Here is a 23,017-nt window from a genome sequence, read left to right as displayed (position 1 = left end):
ATGGGCATTTTGTGTTCTGAGGGCATTTTGAGTTTGCCACTCAAAAATGGCTGCTCGAAGCCGCGCTGAGCTAGTTGGTTCGCCTAGTTGCCTTCTGATCCCATCCTCGTTGCCACTGTTAGATTGGGTAATGGATAGGCACACACAGGCTCAACAGTAACAACAGCTCTTTATTAAGTACAAGTAAGAACAATCCATTGAAGGTTGAGTCTGACAGCAGCCCTTTTATAGGGAGCTGTCAGACCCTTCCACCAATAGGATTAAACCTTTGTTCCCGCTGGAACAGAGGACCTTGGTGGAAACCACTGTAGTTAGAATAAGTATCTAACAATAAACATCGATTGTGGTCTTAAGTTGAGGACTACCTGCAGTGTTTGTGGGGGTGCTCACATACGGGGGAATCACATGTGTGTGTTTGTGTTTGTGATCTCCCATGAGCTGTTTGATTTTGCCCTGCTATGCCTGGCTTACTATTTAAGAAAAGCTTGGATTTAGAAAAACAGGGGATCTTAGCACGTGTATTGCACTTCTCCAGGTTGTCGGGTGCAATTCAAGTTTTTTTTATAACTTTGAATGTGGCAAATTAAGTCTATTTTGTGCCTTTCACAAAATACATTTTAAAGAATAAAATTGGGCAAATCTCATTTCAGCCCACAGGAGCCATGTGAGATATCAAGGAAATTGGCAGGGTTTTTTTTTCTTTAAATATCCCATATTCTGACTGAAAAGCTCCCGAGTAGCATGGCCAAAGATAAATGTAGAACAAGGAAAGGCAAAGACTCGCAGCGGTGTACAAATGTACGAGCAAGCCTCGTGTGAGTCTGGAATGAAGCTGCGCCGACCCGGAAAGCCTGACGATGCCACAGCCAATGCGGGCAGGCTTGTGTCTCAATTGAAGCGAGGCACGTGGCGGCCTGGTGTTTTCCTGGCAGGCGGCCGTCCTTCAGGTGTTGTTTCCCCAGAGGCTTCTGCTCTCCGCCCATCGCGTCCTTCGGGAACTGCAGCGCGCCTCTTCCCAGCCTCCCGAAGGCTCCTCCCGCCCGGTGACTCCGCTGCCGCCGCCGCCGCCGCTTTCACTTTTCCCAGGTGCAAAAGTTTTTAAGTCGGACGAGACGGCGGCAGCGCAGTGCGGTGGAGAGCGAGCCGCTGACAGCATGGCGGGGGAGAGGTTCGTCCGCTTCTTCCGAAGTAGCCTGATCCGGAGGTCGTCTAGGAGAGGTGAGCCTAAGGGGCAGGACCGGGCGAGCTCTCTTTTCCTCCCACTTGTCCGTCAGTCTGGCGCCAGCCCAGCCTTCGGTCTCCTTCTCTTCCTCCCTCCGGTCTCCTCGCTCCTGCTCCCCCCTGCTCTGTTGGAGTTCGAGCTCTTCGGGGGAGAGCAATGTGCGCGCCGATCCTGTTAGTAAATTCGCGCCGTGGGGTGAGCCGTCCCCGCAGAAGTTCTTTTTTTGGAGGGGGGAGCGACGGAAACGGCCATGCCAAGTTTGTGCTGGTCTACCCTTATTCTCTCTCCACCGCCCCCCCCCCCCCGACGGCTGGTCAGACGCTGAGCGGTGTTTCTCTCTCCCCCCCAAATGCTTCCGATAAATTCACGGTAGGAAAGTCCCTTGTGTACTTCATGTGACGAAATCGGAAGGAAACGTTTGGAATAACCGGGAAAACTGGAAGGAGGAATTTTGGGAATAAGCCTGAATGAATGAAAGTGAACGGGCAACAAATAAATACTCTGAAGCTGCCAGGTTGGGTTTTTATACCTGATCGTAAAAGTCTCTGTGATAATTGTTTAGAGATGGACAACATGTTGTTTTTGCAGCTAGAGATTCGAGCTGATTTTGAGTTTTCAGAAAATAAGAGACAGGATGCAGAAACGAAGGTTATTTTGTGCAGCTTAGTTTCCGCTTCACCAAACTTTAGCTACTTCTTGTTGTTTTTTGACAGAATGTGATCAAGTTGGAGGGAAAATAACAGATCTAAGAGACCTTATCAAATAAATTGATTATAGCTTTTTTCTTCTTCACCATATGCTTTTGGGCAAGATATTGATTGTAATTCTAATTACGTGTTTGGTTAAAGCAAGGTTATTCTATTTTGTTATAGAATAATAAAGTGTAAAACGTCTTGGCCTCTTTTATGTGCGCTATAAGGTACACCTGGCCTTTAAGAATACCTCTGATCTGACAACTGCCGGATTTTTCCATGCTGACTGGCCGTTCAACAAAGTTGCTTGCTGAGAAACTCAAGTTCCCATTATTGAAAAGGATTAATAATAAGTGTATGACAGTGCGTATTGGGGAGTCCAGATTGATTCATTCAACATGGGATTAGGCTGGGATTATTTTATGTCAAGTATGAAGTAACCTCAGATGTATAACAACTTTGTATCAGGAACCAGGAAGTGCGCATGTGGGGCAGGTTAACAACTCACCTTTCTGTTCTGTTTCACAAAGTAAATGTTTCTTGCCTAGAACACAATGGCTGGATTAATGCAACCCTGCAAATTGAATGCAATTTACGTAACAGCCAAAGTCAAACACAGATTATAGTTCTGTGTACAGATAATCTTTGATTTATTACCACAGTTGGGGACTGGAATTTCCATCGCGTGATATGGCCCTGAAGCAAGATGTCCTGCATTGCTTAGTGACCGCAGTCCCTGCATTCTCAATTGCCGTCAAGTTAAGCAGGAAGTGGAGGTAATCCCAGCTAAGGAGCATGGGGTTGCCGCCTTGGGAGGGCCAGCGCAGGTTATGCACAAGTTGGGGGAGGAGTGGTGTGGTACTGCGGCCTGAGTTTAAGAGGCTGGGAAAAGAATACACTGCAACTCAAGCGCTTCTTGATGCTTTGTGGATCTGGGACTGCAAAATGCCCCCGAGCTGTGATGTATCAGAAAGCTCCTCTGCACGGTGCTGTTGGGCTGGACTCGGAATGAGGATGGGTTTCCTATGGCAGAAAGAGGTTTCCTGGTGTGGTGTAGCTCTGGGGCTACGAAAAGCCCCAGTGGCATGAAAAGCCCCAGTGGCCTGTTCCGATTAGCAGGCCTGGCATAATTATAACTGTTACCTCCTGGCAGACATATTTTTAACTGGTTATTTTAGGGGAATTGCTTTTAAATTTAATTTATGTGATATTTTGAGGGGTTTTAAAATTATATCTATATATACTTTACTCAGCTGTACAGTTCTTTTTAACTTTCTTTTTAACCTCCTCCATATTTACCTATCTACCTATTTAACAATTTTAATTGTTCAGTTATTTAATTATATTATGATGTATTTCTTGTATGGACTGTACACCGCCCCAAGTCCCTTTTGGAAGAGGGGGCGGTCTAGAAGCGCAGTAAATAAATAAATAAATAAATAATAAATAAATAATAAATAAATAAATAAATAATAAATAAATAATAAATAATAAATAATAAATAATAAATAATAAATAATAAATAATAAATAATAAATAATAAATAATAAATAATAAATAATAAATAATAAATAATAAATAATAAATAAATAAATAAATAAATAAATAAATAAATAAATAAATAAATAAATAAATAATAAATGATGCACCAGGAAGCCCTTTTGTGCTGGTGAAGCCTAGCCTTACCCTTGGCCCGGCCAAAGTAGCCTCTGCTGCCCTGCACTCCAAGGCCCTAGCTGATCTTTACCTTCTTGCTCCACTGTTGATGAAGGGGTGCCCAGATTGGCTTTTTGTGAGGCACCTGCTGGCCAGGTGAGGCTTTCTTCCCTCCAGTGGTTTTCTCCCAAGACCTGGAGGAGTCTGCCTCACGTTGCCAACAGCTACCTCAGGAAGAGCCAGGCCATGTATTCCTCATCAGCAGGAAGGAGTAAGAAATTGGCAAAGGTCAGCTGGGCAGTGGAGCGCAGGTTAGCAGGGGGCCAAAAGGGCATAGATGCGGGGGAGATAAATGAGTGGGGTGAGTGAACCCCCCTCCTCTGTTATAAATTTGGATGGGGTGCCAAACCCCCAAATTTTGATCACTAGACACAGGGGTGCTGCCACAGCCATAACTGCAAGTATGGGTCATAAGTACCTTAGTTCAGAACTCTCATAACTTCAAATCTTTAGGAAATGAATGGGGCTAAGTCAAGGCTACCTGTAAAGTATTTGCCCCTTTCCATTTTTCTGAATTGGAATGAATTTAGAACCTCTTAATGTTTTCATTACGTTTATGTGGGGCTACTGATACGTAAAAGGGGTGTCTCAGAAATAGGGTAACAGCAGAGTTGGTGGAAAAAAAAGTGGTGGATGAAAAATACCCCCTTTTGTGCTAGTTACTAGAAGCAGAAGATAAGAGGGTCTTCTGCTCTCTGGTCTTTTTTGCTGCAGAGTGATCACTCCAGGACAGGGGTCTCCAACCTTGGCAACTTTAAGCCTGGCGGACTTCAACTGGCTGGGGAATTCTGGGAGTTGAAGTCCTCCAAGTTTAAAGTGGCCAAGGTTGGAGGCCCCTGCTACAGGGGATAGAACTGACAACTAAGGAGGCATGCCACTTCTCTACTCTCTCTCCCCCCCTCCCCTTTTTCCAGTTATTCAAAGCATGATAAGCAGAAAAGGAAGGGGCAAACAGACACAGCATTTTGGAATGAGTAAGCTGATGTAATATTGTTTAGAAGAGGCCTCATGTTGTCATCAAATAATTCCCCGAATAGAGGTAATTATTCTAAATAGTCCTTAAAAAGATCCTGTTTATTAAAAGGGCTGATAGTAGTATTTCTGAAAAGCAACTGAATCTCCCCCTTTTTTTGGGGGGGGGGGAAGCATTTCATATGAACGATGTCCATAGCATGAAGCTGACAGTGAAGTAGTTGGTTTAGGAAAAAAATAATCAAGGTCTCTGGATTTCAATCTGCCCACATTCATGCTGTTATGAAGAACAACTGCTTACGTTGATACATGAGGATAGAACTAAAAGACAGCATTTTACTCAGCAATCTGATGGGTATGTTTATATGGTTAGGGTGTTATTTAGTTTGTCAGCTGGAGCATCATTGGAGACATAAATACAAATGCAACCTTTAAAATGGGTAGTGCACTTAACCAGAGGCAATAGTTTCTTGCAAGTTATTAGTTCCACAGGAGGCTGTTGTCCTCATTAGGAAAGAGGTGACTCTGGCATTTCATCTGATGGATGGGATAGCACTTCAAAACTGCTCACAGGATTCCAAGTCTTCAGTGGAAACCTTTGAAGTGAGAAGCCCATTAATCTCTGGGTGTTTGTGTGCAATCTCTGGGTGTGTTTTGCAGCTTTTGCTGATTTCCCAAATTCCAGGGCTGGTTCTACATCTTGTTTTTTTACCTATAGCGCAGAAGGAGGAAACATTAACAAAAATGTATAAAAAAGCCTACAGGTGTTTTAGTCCAGAAATCTCTTGGACATAGGCTTTTGCTCTCTGATACCATGGAATGAACACCCAGGGGGATGTGAGAATTAGCACTAAAGTAACCATCACACACACACACACACGTTTGTTTCCCATTCTTCCCCAGCTAGTCATGGTAAGAAAAAGATTGGATGTAGATCTTGGGGCAGTGGCAATTCTCTTCTTTATCTTTAACTAAAAAAGAATGTTGCCCAATAGTGACAAAGAAGACAGTATTCATATTTGGTGGCATTTTTGCAGATTTCAGTTGTGCAATTTAAGAAGGAACTTTACAAGCCCTCTTCAGAACATTTTAGGTCTATTTTATTGTGAAATAAGGTTATATCCTGATATATCCAATAGGAATGTGATTCTTCAGATCACATTTGTTTTTCTGATTCCCCCGCCCCCCTCCTGATTTTTAAGCTTATATTTCAAAGTAATAGAAGTTTCAACTAAATCATACAGTACATTAGAAAATCTCCCTCCTTTTGAGATATTACGCTACAATAATTTTATATTTATACGTAACTTTTATTTTGGAATACACTTTTTCTAAATAATTTTTACATGCTATTAGGATTTTTCTGGGTTAAAGACACGGCTATATCTAAAAAAGTTGTAATAATTTGGGAAGTATAAACATTTGTAGAGGTGCAGTTCTCCAAACTGGGCTTTATAAGTACCTTACTAAGCTTGACTTTAATTTTATGAACTACAAATTATAATTTAGCATACCATTGGAAATGTATCTTGGAAGTAGCATATTTTCTGTCTATACTACAAATCATAAAGCAATAGTTTTTTAACTCCTATCTTGAATGCAATTTTGATGAACAGAGCTTTTGTCTTTTAAAAATTCATTGTAAATTCTGCTCCTTCCTTCCTCTTATTTTGGTATTTCCTCACTAACCAAAAGGAAATATTTAGTTGATTTCGATAGCATCAATCTATGGGGCCATGCTGTCAATATTTAAATTATTCTAAAGTTCTAATTGGAGGGTTTTCACTGACATTACATAGAATAGAGAAACAAGTGGGCAACTATATTTTGTTCAACTATATTCGGTTCAAATAATTGAGTCTTAACAACCACATTTGGTTCAAACACAGATTTCAGATAATATTTATATGTTTAATTTATATTTTTCTAATGTCTTGAGCAAAATAGCCATTAGTGTGTTGTGTGAAATAAACCGTGCTATTAAAAGCTATAATATAATTGGTTGGTCTGTGCTGAGCATGCCCAATAGCCACAATCAAAGTAGTTAATTAAGGGTGGCTTATAGCCTTAGCATGTTTTTCAAATGCAGCTGATGTACAAGATGTACAAGGGTGCTGACTTGATTACATGGCAGCTTGGAAATGTGTTCTTTCTTCTCCCAGATTTGTTTTTGCTTTGGTAATGACGTTTCACCCTTCTTTGTCTATAGAATCAGCTGTCTAAAGCAAACACAGAAGGGATTTTCCTCTACACGCCTTGTATATTTAAAGCTTGATTCCCCCCCCCCTTTTCAGGCATTAGAATTCAACTATTGGCAAAAGTTACATTGCCTCATGCAGCCTCATGCAGTCATTATCTGTAATTATTATTTGACTAACTTCTTTGCATTTATATATACATATTATTTATTTTTTTGTTTATTAAACTTTTACACAAGATGACTCTTGTTCTCCTGTGCGCTGCTTGGGGAATCCAAGCATGGGTTAACTTTGTCCATTAGCCTAGAGACTGAGTTATGTAAATTAGATGACCACGCCTCCTCTGCCTGGAAGATTCAGTTTTTTAACTCAGTCCAGCCTGAAGAGACGCAATTCTAATCTCTCTAGACTAATTGACAAGGTAACTAAAATTTTGGATTCCTCCAAGCCTGGATTTACTTTTAGATCATTTAGAAATAGAGCAGAGCGTGCAATCAGCAGCCCAGCACAAGACGCTCGCTGTTTAATCTTACCGGCAAAGATCGCACAGCAAGAAAACGCTGTTAACTCCTCCGGCTGTACTAGAGGCTGGTTCGCCGCCTCTTTAGCCGCATTGCCGTGCCCAGGGGTCGGTTCGCCGCCCCGCGCCGCGCCTTTAAGGGAGCGATCCACTTTGCGAAGTGAGATCTTTCTCCCGAGCCCTTTGCCATCGTTGCCTGGTGAATGTCGCTGCTCTCCGCTTCTGTTTACAGAGCGCTGCAGTCAAGCTGCATATTTAAAAGTCCCGCCTAAATAGCAGGCGCCATTTTGTTTGCTTTCTTCGCGCGCTTTTACAGGGGGAAAGGAAGGCGGAGCCTCCTTTCCCGCCTAATAAGCGACGCTGCGTCAACGGCTCTCTCCCATTTCTCTCACTTGCCTGGTTCGCTCGGCTAGAGATAGATCGTTGCAGCTGCTTCTCAGTGCTACTACTTGCCTTCGCTAAGGTCTTTTGTGAGGAGATTGAGCCTTTCATTTCATTCGGCTTTAGTATGGCAGAATCCACTAATTCGGGAGGTATTGTAAACACCACCAATGTGGCCCGATCTGAATCCGAGGCGGATGTTCCCTCCAGGGTGGGTAGGCGCAGGGACAGACCTAGGGCAGCATCCAGGGCCCCCAGGGGGGTCAATGCCTCGCCTCCGGTGCTAGCCCCTCAGAGGCCTACATCGCGTTCTCCCCCGCATTCGCCTGGCAATCGGGGCTGGTCTCCGGACCTCCCCTTACCACAGGCCCTGGCATCTGAGGAGGGGGAATTGGGGGGGCCATTCTCCCCCGATTTTACCAGAAGAGGGCATGGCTTCGGCCCAATCCAGCGCTGGGCCTTCTGCAACCTTTACACCCACGGCTGCAGGCCTCAGGCCTGCGGAGGGCCAGGAACTGGGCCTTCCCCCAGATCTTTACCGCATGATCTCTGATGCCATCTCAAAAGGTGTGGATGCAGAGTTACATCGTAGAACCAACACCCCCAGGGCTCCAGTAGCGCCTAGGGATTTTTCTACTTCCCAGGCCCAACCCTCCTCACCCTTACCCTCAGACTACAGTGAGGAATCGGCCTTGGTGGAGGAGGGCGAGGTGTTGGATATTGAATTATCCGATGATGAGGGCATACCATTGGACCAACCTTCCTCGGGGTTATTTTGCCCAACCTTGTTTAAATCTTTATTATTTAAGGCCAAGGCTACCACTAACATGGGTGGCCCCACCACCCAGGATAGTACAGCTGTGGGATTGGATGCCACTGAGCACCTGTTCGCAGAACAGGTCTCGGAACAGGAAGTTATTCCCTGTCCCAAACTCTTTAGCGATGTTATTCAGAAGCAGTGGGCGCAACCCACGGCTGTAGCCCCTCCTAGCAATGGGGACAAAAAAATATATATCTCCACCCCGGAATTGGAAAAGATCCTTCAATTTCCTTCCGTGGATGCGCCCATTGCGGCTCTGGCTTCCCCAGCACTCATTCCCTCAGAGATTTCTGAGGGATTGAAAGCTGAGGACCGCAAGGCTGAAATGGTCATTCGTAAAACACATCAAGCCGCGGCCTGGGCCCTACGCGCCGCTTCTGCGGCGTCTTTCTTCAACCGAACATCTTTGGTCTGGCTCAGGCAGTTGCAGGCTAGGCTTGCCCCTGAAGACATGAGACTGCACCAGGATGTCACAAAATTAATGGCGGCCCTGGAATTTTCAGCGGATGCCACTCTCAATGCAGCCAAATTTGCATCCCGAGCCGTAGTTTCTAATGTAGTATCTCGTCGCCTGCTATGGCTTCGTCATTGGCAGGCGGACATACGTTCAAAGTGGCGCCTGGCTTCCACGCCCTTCAAGGGTGAGGCCCTGTTTGGGTCTGTCCTTGACCCTATCCTTATCGAGACTAGGGACAAGCGTAAGGTCCTCCCTTCCACTGCCAGACGCAATGACAGGAGACAGCAACCATATAACAGATGCCAAAACTTCAGGGCAGGGGACTCCGGTTTTACGACCACTCCATACGTTCCCCAGTATAACAGGAATTTTAACCAATCTCAGGATAGGAGCCAGGACCGTTTCGGATCTAGGGATAGAGGCCGCCAGCAGTCCCAACCACAGGCTCAGACCAGGCGGCCATTTCGTGGGGGTGGCAACCGGTCCTTTCGGAGGTACCGGTGACTCCCACAGGGAAGGGGCCATAGGCGCTCGGCTTCTGGCCTACGCTCATCAATGGGCGGAGACCACATCCGACGCCTGGGCCCTTTAAGTAGTGAGGCAGGGCCTCACTCTGGAGTTTCTGTCCCTCCCCCCAAGACGCTTTATCCGTTGCCCTGTACCCAGGTGTCAGGAGAAAAGACGTCTCATGGACGCAGAAATACAACACCTCCTATCCATCGAGGCAATAGAGCAGGTTCCAAAAGGGCAGGAGGGGCTAGGATTTTATTCAATCTTGTTTCTAGTCCCCAAAAGCTCGGGAGGATGGCGGGCCATCCTCGATTTGAAACGGCTCAATCTGTTCATAAAATACCAAAAATTCAAGATGCAATCCCTCAAGAGCATCTTAGCATCCATACGCCAGGGCGACCTGATGACATTGGTCGATATAAAGGAAGCGTACCTCCATGTGCCGATACATCAGGCCCACAGGAGGTTTCTACGTTTCCACTATGCAGGCCGCCATTTCCAATATCAGGCCCTGCCCTTCGGCCTATCATCGGCCCCTCGCACGTTTACCAAACTCCTCGCAGTGGTGGCGGCCTCGCTTCGTACAGTTCCCATACGGGTCAACTGTTATCTGGATGATATCCTGCTTCTTTCAACAACTCATGCCCAGGCGTTACAGGACCTGGCGGACACTCTGCGATGCCACGGGTTTGTCCTGAACCTCGCCAAAAGCCACCTGCAACCAACCACGTCGTTGCTTCACCTGGGCACGATCATCAACTCCAGGACGTGCGAAGTGTTCCTGTCCCAGGACAGATGACAGAGTATCCACGCTCTGGTGAGTCGCATAACATCTCAAAGACTCATACCTCTGGCCACTCTCTCCCAATTACTCGGGAAGATGATATCGTGCATCGATGTGGTCCCCTGGGCCCGGTTCCACTCTCGCCCTCTCCAGTGGTTCCTGCTCCCCTTCCAGAGAGCTCACACAAGTCACACCCAGACCAAGGTGCGCTTACCACCCAAGCCACTCCAGTCCCTCCGGTGGTGGACTTCCTCCAAACTTCTCAGGGGGAGTCCATTCAAAGAGCCAGACCGCATCCAGGTGACAACAGATGCCAGTCTTTATGGGTGGGGAGCTCATGCCTTGGATCGTGTAGCGCAGGGCCGATGGTCGAGCCAGGAACTCAACAACAGCATCAACTGGCTGGAGTTGCGGGCCATTCGGCTGGCCCTACTGGAATTCAGGGACATTGTGTCACACAACCACATATTAATCCTGACGGACAATGTGGCCTCCAAGGCCCACATAAATCGTCAGGGGGGCACCCGCTCCAAGGCCCTCATGTTGGAGGCGGAGAGGTTACATCATTGGGCGGAAGCCAGACTACTGTCACTGAAGGCGGAGCACATTTCGGGCGACTCCAATACGCAGGCGGATTGGTTGAGCCGATCAACGGTCGACCAGGCAGAGTGGCAGCTCCACCCCACCCTCTTCCAGGAGCTAGCTCACTGATTCGGCACACTGGAGGTGGATCTTTTTGCCCAGCCCTGCAATGCCCAGACATCTCACTTCTACACCAGGTTCCGGACTCAGGGGGCGGAGGGCACGGATGCTCTACGCAGCCCCTGGCCGCCCGGTCTCCTGTACGCATTCCCGCCTCTACCGATTCTTCCACTGGTCATCCAGAAAGTAATCTCGGAACAAGCGGAAGTCCTGCTAGTGGCGCCAATGTGGCCTCGCCGTCCCTGGTACGCCGATCTCGTCCATCTGTCAATCGGCCACCCCTGGCGCATCCCGGACAACCAGATCCAGCTCAACCAGGGGGCTCTCATCCATCCGCACCCCCAGCTGTTGCAGTTAGCTGTGTGGCACGTGAGCGGGCTATGTTAACCGGTCTTCATTTCTTCAACAGAGTTATCGACACCATTCAAGCGGCCCGCAGGCCATCCACCACTCGCATTTATGAGGCCACCTGGCAGGCCTTCTGCAGGTGGTGCCATTGCAATTCCATCACTCCGGTCAGAGCGTCGGTTCCACAGGTACTTGAATTCTTGCAAACGGGCCTAGAAAAGGGATTGGCACCCAACACTCTACGCCGTCAGGTCGCCGCTCTGTCCACAGTCCTTAGCGGCGGTCGGGCCCGCCCCTTGACTCAACACGCACGGGTCAAGGCCTTTCTAAAGGGCGCTGCCAACATTCGGCCTCAGACTGTCCACCGTTATCCTACCTGGGACCTTCCGTTGGTGCTCAGGGCGCTTACATCCTCACCCTTTGAGCCCATCCGCTCTATCAGCCTCCGCCTGCTCACACTTAAGACGGCATTCCTAGTGGCCATTACGTCTGCCAGGAGAGTCTCAGAACTAGCCGCTCTCTCAATTCGGCCTGACCTATGCATATTCCATCCCAACAGAGTGGTCCTCCGTTTAGACCCGTCCTTCTTGCCCAAGGTCAATACCTTGTTTCACAGGGCACAGGAGCTTATTCTCCCAGACTTTTGTCCGCAACCTTCCCATCCACAGGAGCGGCAGTGGCATCACCTGGATGTTCGGAGAACCCTTCGTCGCTATGTGAAGCGCACGGCAGTATTTCGCAAGTCAGAGGCACTCTTTGTCTCTTTCCAACCTTCCTCCATGGGACAGAAAGTCTCGTCTAACACCATCGGGCGTTGGCTAAAGGCATGCATTGCGCTCGCTTATGACTCTCAATCCCAGCCGGCTCCCAGGCGTATTACTCCTCACTCCACCAGGAGCGCAGCTACAACAGCGGCCTGGGCCACTCAGGCTTCGGTTGAGGACATTTGCAGAGCGGCTACTTGGTCGTCGCCATCTCCATTCATTAGACACTACAAAGTGGACTCATACGCTTCAGCCGAAGCATCCTTTGGGCGGTGTGTGCTGCAACAGGTGCTCGCCTCCTCTGCGGGCCCTGACCAGCCTGCTTCCCGCCCTTAGGTCTACTGCTCTGGCATGTCCCATGCTTGGATTCCCCAAGCAGCGCACAGGAGAACGACCGTTGACTTACCTGAACGGTCCTTCTATGTGCGCTGCGAGGGGAATCCAATCCCACCCGCAGTTTGAGCTGGTCCGGGTCTCCTTTGAACTCTGATTTCTGACTACTCTTATTCTGGACGTGACTTTATTCTGGACGTGACTTATTGATACCTACCGACTGCAGTCGTGATTGGCCTTGACTCACATCTCCAACGGTTGTCCTTCGTACAAAACTGAATCTTCCAGGCAGAGGAGGCGTGGTCATCTAATTTACATAACTCAGTCTCTAGGCTAATGGACAAAGTTAACCCATGCTTGGATTCCCCTCGCAGCGCACATAGAAGGACCGTTCAGGTAAGTCAACGGTCGTTCTGTTCTGCTCTTTCTTTTCTTCCTTTCTGATCCATGGATAAAGATTTATAATGATTTTCTGATTCTTACTAGACAGTGGTAGGTAAATGCAATTAAACAAAGTTGAAAACGACTTTAATGAACAATTGCCACCATAGAAATAACAGCATCCATTCAAGGAAAGCCTGAAGGAAGCAAGAGATGTTTATGTAGTATCTACCTGCCAAGTGGATGTCAGTGAAGGCATTTAAGAGACCAGGTGTCAGTGTAGAGGGCAGGAACCCTAATACAAAAATTGTGAGCAGATGGTTCAGATAATCAAAGCTTTCTTGGGGACATTTTATATAAAGACTGAGGATGTGTGCAACAACAGATAATAAGGGATGGGAGGTGAGGCTACTGTTAATGTGCCTGATAGTTATAAATGTTTGCTAGCTATGCATTGCTAATAGAAGCTAGGGCAAATGTTTATGCACAAGAAGGCAAGCCTTGCATGTGTCTATAGGTAGCAGATAGGTTCTAAAATGGTGAGGAATGGTTTCAGTTTGCTACCTTTAGAAGCATTTATTTCAAGGCAGATAATTCTCTTTCCTTGACATGGAATGTCTGTCTGATCTTCGCCAAGATTTCTACATTTTACGTTTCTCAAATTATAAGTGATAGCGTTGCTATTGTTTTGCATTACAGGTGACTCCCAGGACGCAAATCCTACCGAAAGCAAATCTGGTGCTGATGTAAGGCTGAAACAAGGAAGCAGTTTTTCTTATTCAGCTGGACACCCATTTTTTGAATACCTGGTTGTGGTCTCACTTAAAAGGGACACAAAGGGAAATTATGAGCCCAAGATTACCTATCAATTTCCAAAGGTAAGGTATTGAACATAATGATTTCATCATGTGTAGAAATTAGAACATTGTGAGGAAAGGGGCCTTTCAAATATTTCTCAGAGATAAATATGTGGTAAAACCTGGAGCAAAAAACCATGGCTGTCTGTGCCCCAATTTCATTTCATCCAGTGTTCTCTCTCCACTTTTTAACATCTATGTGAAGCTTCTGGGTGAGATTATCCCTCATCATGGGATAAGATTTCATGAGTGTGTGGATGATACTCAGTGGTACATCTCAGTAAGTGATGCTGTCTACCATTTTGTGGTGCTTTGGAGTTTATCAATAAGTTGAAGGAGATGAAATGGCTGAAGAGATGCCTAGAGCAGTGCTGAAGGACAACATGGAATAAATCCAAATTAGTACCTGCTATTAAGGCCTTTAAGGGACACTGTGGCTCAGTGGCTAAGACACTGAGCTTGTCAATCAGAAAGGTCAGCAGTTCAAATCCCTAGCGCCACGTAATGGACTGAGCTTGTCCCAACTTCTACCAACTTGGCAGTTCGAAAACACATAAAAAATGCAAGAAGAAAAATAGGGACCACCTTTGGTGGGAAGGTAACAGCGTTCCATGTGCCTTTGGCATTTAGTCATGCCAACCACATGACCATGGAAACATCTTCGGACAGCGCTGGATCTTCAGCTTTGAAAAGGGCATGAGCACCGCTCCCTAGAGTTGGGAACGACTAGCACATCTGTGCGAGGGGAACCTTTACCTTATTAGGGCCTACCTCAAGGCATTAAGGGAGAGTGATTGATTGATGTCAGAGCTTCTAGAATCTAGATAGATAAAATTAAGAAACCTTTTGCAGGACAACCTTTAGCAGACGTAGATATAAAGAAGGCACCAATATTGCAATGGCCAAACAGTTTGTCTTATTTGAGACTACATGAAATATATATGTCCTCTAACAAAAAAAAATGCATGGATGTCTGCTAAAGCTTAGGTTGTGTTGGTCTAATTGCGTGTTCCCCCAAAGTAATCCCTCCTTAGTTAGAATCTGTGTCTTTTATTTTCTATTTTTGATCATCTGGGCCTCATCATCTTCTCTTTTGCTTTGTGGCTTTGCTTCATATGGTTCCCTTTCATAGTGCAGCAGCTTCATTTTATTTGACTATATATTTTCATCAGTCAGCCTGTGTAACAAGAGGAAGTATAAGATTGAGTCTTAAGAATATCATAAAAATCTATCTTGCCTTAGTGCAACTGGCTGCGAAATGACGCAAGCCACCAAAACCACCAGATGTGAATACAAGATGCTTAAGATGAAATCTGTTGTTCCACTGCTCTTTCTTTCCTGAGCAGGTGCTCTTAAATGTCTTACTACGGGTATGACCTTGCTCCTAAGATGTTCTTTGGAAGCATCAAATGCAGCATCTGTCGCTTAGATTAATAATCAAGTTAGAAGCTTTTCCCTATTATTGAGCTGAAATTCAACTCATCCACCTTTCAACCTACAGAAAGTATAACACAATGACATTTTAATTTAATTTAATTTATTAAACTTCTAGACCGCCCCCTCTCCCCGAAGGGACTCGGGGCAGTGTACAGGTACAAATTTAAAAACCATACACTCAATAATATACATAACTAAAATTGAATTAAATATCCCCTGTACAAATTTATAAGAATTAAAAACTTAAACCTTAAAACCAAACCATAAAATTTAAAAAACAAACTGAGGAGGGAAAGCTGGAATTAGGCCAGGCCGGCTAGATGAAACAGGTGGGTTTTGAGTTTCCGGTGGAAGGAGCGGAGGTCAGTAGTCGTTCTAATGAGTTCTAATTTAGTTTTTCCATTGCTGAACCTGCCCTGCTTCTTCTTCTTCTTTTCCACATTGTTGATTTCTTTTCAAAGGAAGGAGTGACAAAGTCTAGTGGATTTTATATATCTTAAAGCTGTCCTTGGACAAAGTTGGAGTAATAAGGAAAATAAACTAATGCCGATTTACGATTATGTCAATCAAGGGCTGAGATAAAACACTATACTGGCAATATTAAGGGGCCTCTGAAAAAGATATTGTTAGATATCTTTGTGCTGTGGTTAGCTGCAAACAGGGAAATCCCTAGATCTGTTTACATTCTGATGAGGAGAAGGTTTCTTTAAATGAAGTTCTGCTTCATTATTGGGTGCACATAGAAGGAAAGGTATGTAGGAGCACGTCTAAATTTCTGCAAGTCCTTTACTGTTTTTTTCCTTTAGTAAAACCCTGCTTAGTGTTGAGCAAAAACCAGATTGTATGTGTATGGGGTCTAGGAAGCTGTATACTGAATCACATTGTCAAAATAGTAATGTTTATTCTGAATAGAAGCAGCTTTCAGATCTTTTGCTTAGAGAGGGCTGTAAAACACTGTAAAGCGGTATACAAGTTTAAGTACTATTGTGTTTGGTATTTTCCGTTTACCTTCTATGTCAGAGGCCCACAGCATTGGGATTGCATGTAGCCTCCAGAAAGACACTTGGAAGTGACCTTCATGAGCTTCCAAACACTAAAATCAGATTGTAATTTTTAACATGACAGAAGGAGAAAATTATTAAATATACATCTGGGAAATATCACAGTGTATTTAATTAATGTTTGATATTTATTTGGAAATGCCAGAGTGTAAATTGGATTTCCCCCCCACAAAACATCTACTTTACCACTAAGGAGTCTAAAAATATAATACCAGTTTTTGTTTCTTCTTAGAGACAATCATATTTTTTAAAGACAGACCAATATTCATTATATGGAGATTAAAAATATTTTCTTGTTGAACCATGAATTTGGAAAAGAAGTTATAAAAAATATTTGCCTACATATTGCTAATAATGATTATTGAATGTCAATTGAGAATGTAAAAAGTGATTTATGAATATTATCTTATAATTTTACATTATCTGTTTAAAAGAACTGAAAGTTTTGTTTCTGACATTAGTCCTGACAAAAGTGGATGACCTTGAGCCTTATTTCAAGTCTCCAAAAATAGTTATACATTAGTACACAATTAAATACAAATCTGTAAGTAAGCGATGTTAGCGGACACTTCTTTACTTGTGGTTTTTCACTTTTGCATCTCTAACTAACCCAGACATAGTTTTTTTTTAATTAAGTCATAAGGGAAGTACTAGTCTAGTGTAATGGTTAAGGCATGGAACCAGATGACTGTGAATTCTAGTTCTGCCTTAGGCACAAAGCCAGTTGGGTCACCTTCAGCCAGTCACTTCCTCTCAGCCCTAGAAAGCAGGCAATGGCAAACCATTTTCAAAATCTTGGCAAAACTACAGGGACTTGTCCAGGCACTTTCAGGAATCAACACTGAGTCGAAGGTACACATGCAAAAATGTTTCCCTTACAACTTTATTCTATCTACTTTCTGCTTTGTGTTTCAGCGTGAGAATCTACTGAGAGGGCAGCGTGAAGAAGAGGAAAGGTTGCTTCAGGCCATTCCCTTGTTCTGTTTCCCAAATGGTAATGAATGGGCACCCCTCATGGAGTATAAGAGGTAACTGTCCTGGGATAGTACGCAACAAGGTTGTAGAACTGTCTTACAAGAGACCAAGTATACCTAATGTTGAATGCCATCAAAACAAAAGCAAACAAAAACAACGGTCTCATTTTCCTCATTTCTATGTAACAATCAGTTGAGAATGATTGTACCTTTATTCCACTGCGTGGAATAAATATATGATACTTGAGTAAACAAATCAGAGGTGGTATTCAGCCGGTTGTCTCCAGTTTGGGCGAACTGGTAGCGGCGGATGAGGGAGGCTCCGCCCACCCGCCCCAACGTAATGCGTGACCTTTGGCATATGTGCAGAAGGTGGTGAGCATGCGCACCATGGACTCACATTTGCGAACCGGTAGGGAAGGTAAGTGAATCCCACCACTGAAACAAATGGTACTTGTTTAAATCGGTATGTACTTTGGATCTCTTCCCTCCCTTTTTTATGAAGAATTATTATTCTTGAGTTTTCCAGTACAGCTTGTTTGAGAAAATTTATCTGACTTCAGCAAGCAAATTCGGCAACTTTCCCACTCTTGTTTTTGAAGATCTTCAGCCAAATGCTAATTTGGTGGCTTCCTGTATGTAGTAAATAGAGTGTTCTGAATCCCCAAGTACAAATGGCACTTTGGAGGAGAAAAAGGTTGCAATCTTATGTTCAGGAGCAGCACTTTGGGATGATCTGCAACCCTCCCAAAGATGCCAGCTGAGGAGGAAATAGGCTGCTTTAATGGAATTTTATTTTAAGTAGGCATATTTCTATTGTGTTTCAAGGGAGCTTTTTAAAATGAATTCCATTGAATAGTTTGGTGATTAAATGGGTTTTGGTGTTGTTTTGTAAATAGATGGTTTAGTGTGCTTTTTCGTACACTGCTCTGGGCACCACAAAGGGAATTTGAATTGGTAATTATAGTAAGTTAATGTTCCTAGAGATTTCTTTTTCTGAGCTTTAACTATACATGGTTGGGCAATCTCTGACTGTGAATAGGCTTAAAAATCCTTACAATCAATCAGAATGGCCTTCTTGGGAAATTTTGGTATGGTAGTCCCAATTGAAGGACACAGTGGCTCAGTGGCTAAGATGCTGAGCTTGTTGATCAGAAAGGTTGGCAGTTTGGCGGTTCGAATCCCTAGCTCTGCATAACGGAGTGAGCTCCCATTACTTGTCCCAGCTTGTGCCAACCTAACAGTTCAAAAGGACGTAAAAAATGCAAGTAGAAAAATAGGGACCACCTTTGGTGGAAAAGTAATAGAGTTCCGTGCGCCTTCGGCATTTAGTCATGCCAACCACATGACGACGGAGACGTCTTTGGACAGCGCTGGCTCTTTGGCTTTGAAACGGACAAGAGCACCGCCCCTGGACCTAGGAACGACTATCACATCTCTGCGAGGGGAACCTTTACCTTAGTCCCAATAGATTTTAAACCTATTTTGCTGCTGACATTCTATCCTGGTATCTAGCGGTTATGAGACCCTAAATGGGAAACAACAGGCTTCAACTGAACCCTGGCAAGGCGGAGTGGCTCTAGGTTTTGCTTTTGCTCCGGTTTAGGGGTCATCTTTGGTATCGGATGGTACTGCTCCAAACAGACCTGGTGTGCAGAATGGACAGCCTTCTGGAGTCATGACTCCTGCTCTAAGAACAATTGGCAGTTGGGACTAGGAAGGCCTTTGCGCAACTTTGTATTGTTACCAGTTGTGCCTATTCCTGGTTCAGAAAGCTCTCCTCACCGTCATCTTGGTCATCTCCCAGACAGCCTATTGCTGTGATGGTGAACCTATGGCCCACATGTCGCAAATGGCACCCAAGCCGTCACCTGTTGCTCTTCTGGATTCTGGCACACTGGCCAGCTGGTCTTCACACATAGGGGAGCGCTGGAAACCGGAAGAGCAGCTGCCCAATGCGCATGCACATGCTGGGCGGCTACTCTTCTAGTTTCCAATATACGCATGCGCACTGCCTACCTGGTCTCCCAGTTTGTGGTGTGCACATGCGTGCAAAGACCAGCTGGCCACTGCGCATGCGATTGCCAAAAACCGGAAGATCATTTTCCCGGGGCACACATGCACACCGGGCAGCTGCTCTTCCGGTTTTCAGCACTCACTCACACACGTGCGCTTCTGTTTCAGCAGGTGCTAAAAAGGTTTGCCAGCACTGGCCTATTGCAACACACACTATCGGAGGCTCCTTTGAAGAGTATTCTGAAAGCATCAACTGGTTGAAAATGTGGTGGTGCAGGAAGTTATACGTGCCTCTAGAATGGCATGTTACATCTCTGTTCTGTGATCCGCATTAGATGCCAGTTTGCTTTGGAGTCCAATTCAAGGTCTTGTTTTGATATTTAAAACCCTTCATGGCATGGGACCGAGTTGATTGAGGGACACTTCCGCCCAATTACATTTGTCCATCATATTAAGCCCAGCAGAGGAGCTCTGCTACAGGTCCTCTCTGTAAAGGACTTTGGAATCAGGCCTTTTCTGCTGTGAACACCATTTCCCTTGAGTTAAGACTGGCCTCGCCCTGACATTGTTCCACAAGTCCCTTAAAACTTCATTGTGTCATCAGGCTTGGGAATCTCAGAGAAGTGGCAAATTAGTGAAATGGCTATATTGCCTATCATGATAGCTCTATGTGCTATGTGTCATTGGTAACTTTGACTGGAGTTTTTAATGTAGATTTTTTTTTCAAATTTTTAGTTTTCATTGTACTCTGCTCAAAGTCATGTTCTGTGAAACAGGGAGCTATATAAATATGATGAACAAACAATTAAAAATAGTAACATTCTATGTCTTTTATTCTTCGCAGTGAAACTTTTTCTTTTGTCCTTACCAATGTGGATGGGAGTAGAAAAATCGGCTACTGCAGGAGACTGTTGGTGAATATTTCCTCTTTTAATTTTATTGTTTTGAAAAACAATATTGGACTTGTTAAGAGTTTATTTGGCTGAGGTATTGGATCAATTGAGGCAATACATTCCATGCAGATCTTTCCATATAATAAATAAGTCTTTAAAATGCCAGAAAAATAAATATGCTTCATCATGATTAAAAAAATATTATTGTCTATTTGAATCATCGTGCCTGGTTCTTGATAAATTAGAAAACTTTAATATAGATAATCCTTGACTTATGACTGGTTGTTTAGTGACTATTCAAAGTTGCAGCAGACCCCGCCCCCCGCCCCCAAAGCTACTTACAACCTGATCCTGAATGATACAGCTGCTTCAGCGCCTCCTGCCTATCTCCCCTCCATCCCGTTGCTGGGTCCCCAAATACCTTACGCCTGCTTCCTACCAGTGACGTGCGGTGAGGTTTATGGCTGGTGAGGCTGGTGACGTCATCAGGAAGGAGGGGAATGGGACCACGTGTGCTGGAGGCTCAGGCTGCCTCAACCTCCAGCACACGTGATCCCATTCCCCGCCTTCCTGAGCGTGCTCCGCCGGCTCGTGCTCCGCAGTCCTCGAAAGCGACTGGGGAACGACGAGAACCTTCCTGCCTCTGCTGGACTTTGTGCGCTCGAAATCCAGCAGAGGCAGGAAGGTTCTCGTCGTTCCCCAGTCGCTTTCGTGCCTTCGTCATCCGGGAGCACAGACAACATTTCTGCCTCCGCCCTCCGCAGCTCCCGGGCGCGGCCGGATGGATGTATATAATATTATAATATTATATATATATATATAGTATATAATATTATATACTATTATTTCATGAAGAGAGGTGAAGCTCTGCCTCCCCTGCCTCCCCTGACCGCACGTCCTTCCTACCCCCTACCCCACACTTCCTCACCCTGCATCACTCATTGCACACTTACCTTTCAAAGATCTCTGGAGCTCCAGGCTTGAGTTAGGGAAGGAGGACAGGGTCCCATTGTTGGGCCCTGGGGTGCGATCCTGGAAGCAGCCACCATTTTTTCAGCGACTGCATTGAATTGTGGCCACTTGTAAAATTGGGATTAATCCAGGATCATACCACATGGCCCAGCAATAGAGTAGTTTGCTTTGCTTTCCTAACCCAAGCTCCACAACCTTCCATAATCCACAGGTATGGGATTTCTAGTCCAACAATCTGAAAGATACCACATCTCACATTTAAAGCTTGAGCAGGCTATTCTTTGGAAGAATATTTGGCTTCTGACCATTCCTGTATGCTCAGAAGCCATATTATATCACTGTTGTTATTGAGCAAATGGATAAAATACAGAATTGGAAAAAGGATGTTTGTACTGAATTAGTTTAAGTATGTCAGTGGTGTTCACATTTTGTTAGTTTCCGGCCTCTGGAGGCTTCAGGGAGGCATGCTAGGCCCAAAACGGGGCATGGGGGTTTGCATGCATGGGGGGGGGAGCGCAGGGGGGGTTGCGTACGTATGTGCAGGGGGAGCACGCGGGGGGAATTGCATTATGGGTATGGGCATGCACACACACCTGAGGAAAAAAAGATTAGCCATCGTTGGTATTATAGGAGTGAGGTGACTTTTTTTTTGTAAATGAATGTTTTTCTGTAATTCTATGGCAGATAAGATAACAGAAAAGATAAAGAGAGAGAAAGTGAAGTAAGAATAGGGACAAAATATGTTTTGGAAGTTGGAAAAAAGTGTTTTATTATATTCTTCTAAGCTTCTCCCCAGCCTAATTTATATATTCACTGTGATAATGTTATATTTTAATCAAGGGGAAGAAAGAAACAATAGTAGTTACTACTGATCTTTATAAGATTAATGCTTTTCCCTGAAGTAGGTAATTTGGTAGCCATTTTGAATAATTGTAAAAACTTGCGGATGTGGACTTGTGTGGACATCCTAGGGATGAGGAGGTGCTTGATGTGATCAGGATTGATGATCTGCTTGGTTGCAGTTGGGCCAGCATGGAACCATCCGCTTTACCTGTTCCTGGGCTCAGCACTTGTGATCCAGTGCTGTTTTAGCTCTGCAGGAGACCATTATGGCTTCTATGATCGGTTTTAGGCTGTATTTTGAAATGCAGAACAATATATTTATCCATGACATATAGCAAAAACTCTTTCTCAGACCTTCCATAATATTTATACTGTACAGTAGGTAAATGTTGGCAACTTTTCACCACCAGATGGCAACAAAGAAATGCAACCAAATCTTTGCTGCCATCTAGTGGTCAATCAGTTGCTTGGTTGGTAGATTGATTACCAACAATCAACAATTTTAAGAAACTCTCAAAGGTGCTTTTTCAAAAGGCAGCTGGACTTCCTTTTTTTTCTTTTTTGCTTTAAAACATTTCACTTCTCATCCAAGCAAAGCTTTGTTTTGTTTCAAGCAAAACAAAGAAAGCCCAGTTGCCTTTTGAAAAAAGCACCTTTGGAATAACCATGAGCTGGATGACTGAGAATCTCCATAGAACTTTTTTGCTGCCATTTAGTGACCATTAGGTCGATAATTGGAAATCCTTTGGGGGGGGGATAATTGGATGCAGTGCCCAAGTACTGCCCTTCTAAGAACCATTAACACATTCTGCACAGCATCTAGAGAAATTTTTTCCTACATTTGATGATGTTGGAAAATCTCGTAGTGTCATGTGCTTCAGCTGTATGGCTATTTCAGATGTGTGGTAAAGGTGCATTATGGAAGCAGCAACATTTGTGTGTTAGGTCCTTCCAGGCCCCTAGTCAGGAAGAAAGAATAGCAAAAGTGGCTCTATGGGAAAGACACTAGAATGTAACAAATTTTTGCAGGAGGGTGTTCCTGGACACTGAATTGATATGCAGAATTAGGGACAAGTAGTAGCATCTGAGTTCATACATTCTAGCCATTGTCTATCCACTGCAGGATGAAGCAGGTTCCACATGCTTCAAACCAATATGGTCTCG

At 44.7% G+C, this 23,017-nt stretch overlaps 1 protein-coding gene across 1 annotated transcript in view; it reads left to right on the top strand.

Moving 5' to 3' along the window:
- The first annotated feature begins 881 nt into the window (after positions 1-881).
- Positions 882-23,017, top strand: part of DENND2D (DENN domain containing 2D) — a 52,321-nt gene continuing 30,185 nt past the window's right edge. The window contains exons 1-4 of the mRNA XM_081946983.1: positions 882-1,218; positions 13,500-13,678; positions 17,071-17,183; positions 19,990-20,059. Of these exons, the coding sequence (XP_081803109.1) occupies positions 1,155-1,218; positions 13,500-13,678; positions 17,071-17,183; positions 19,990-20,059 (426 nt within the window). The 5' untranslated portion in view covers positions 882-1,154. The remainder of the gene's footprint in view (positions 1,219-13,499; positions 13,679-17,070; positions 17,184-19,989; positions 20,060-23,017) is intronic.

The sequence above is a fragment of the Natrix helvetica genome (assembly GCF_964273705.1).
Source record: "Natrix helvetica genome assembly, chromosome: 3".
Classification (NCBI taxonomy): Eukaryota; Metazoa; Chordata; class Lepidosauria; order Squamata; family Natricidae; genus Natrix; species Natrix helvetica.
The sequence above is the reverse complement of the archived record's forward strand: the minus strand, read 5'-3'. Positions and strand labels throughout refer to the sequence as shown.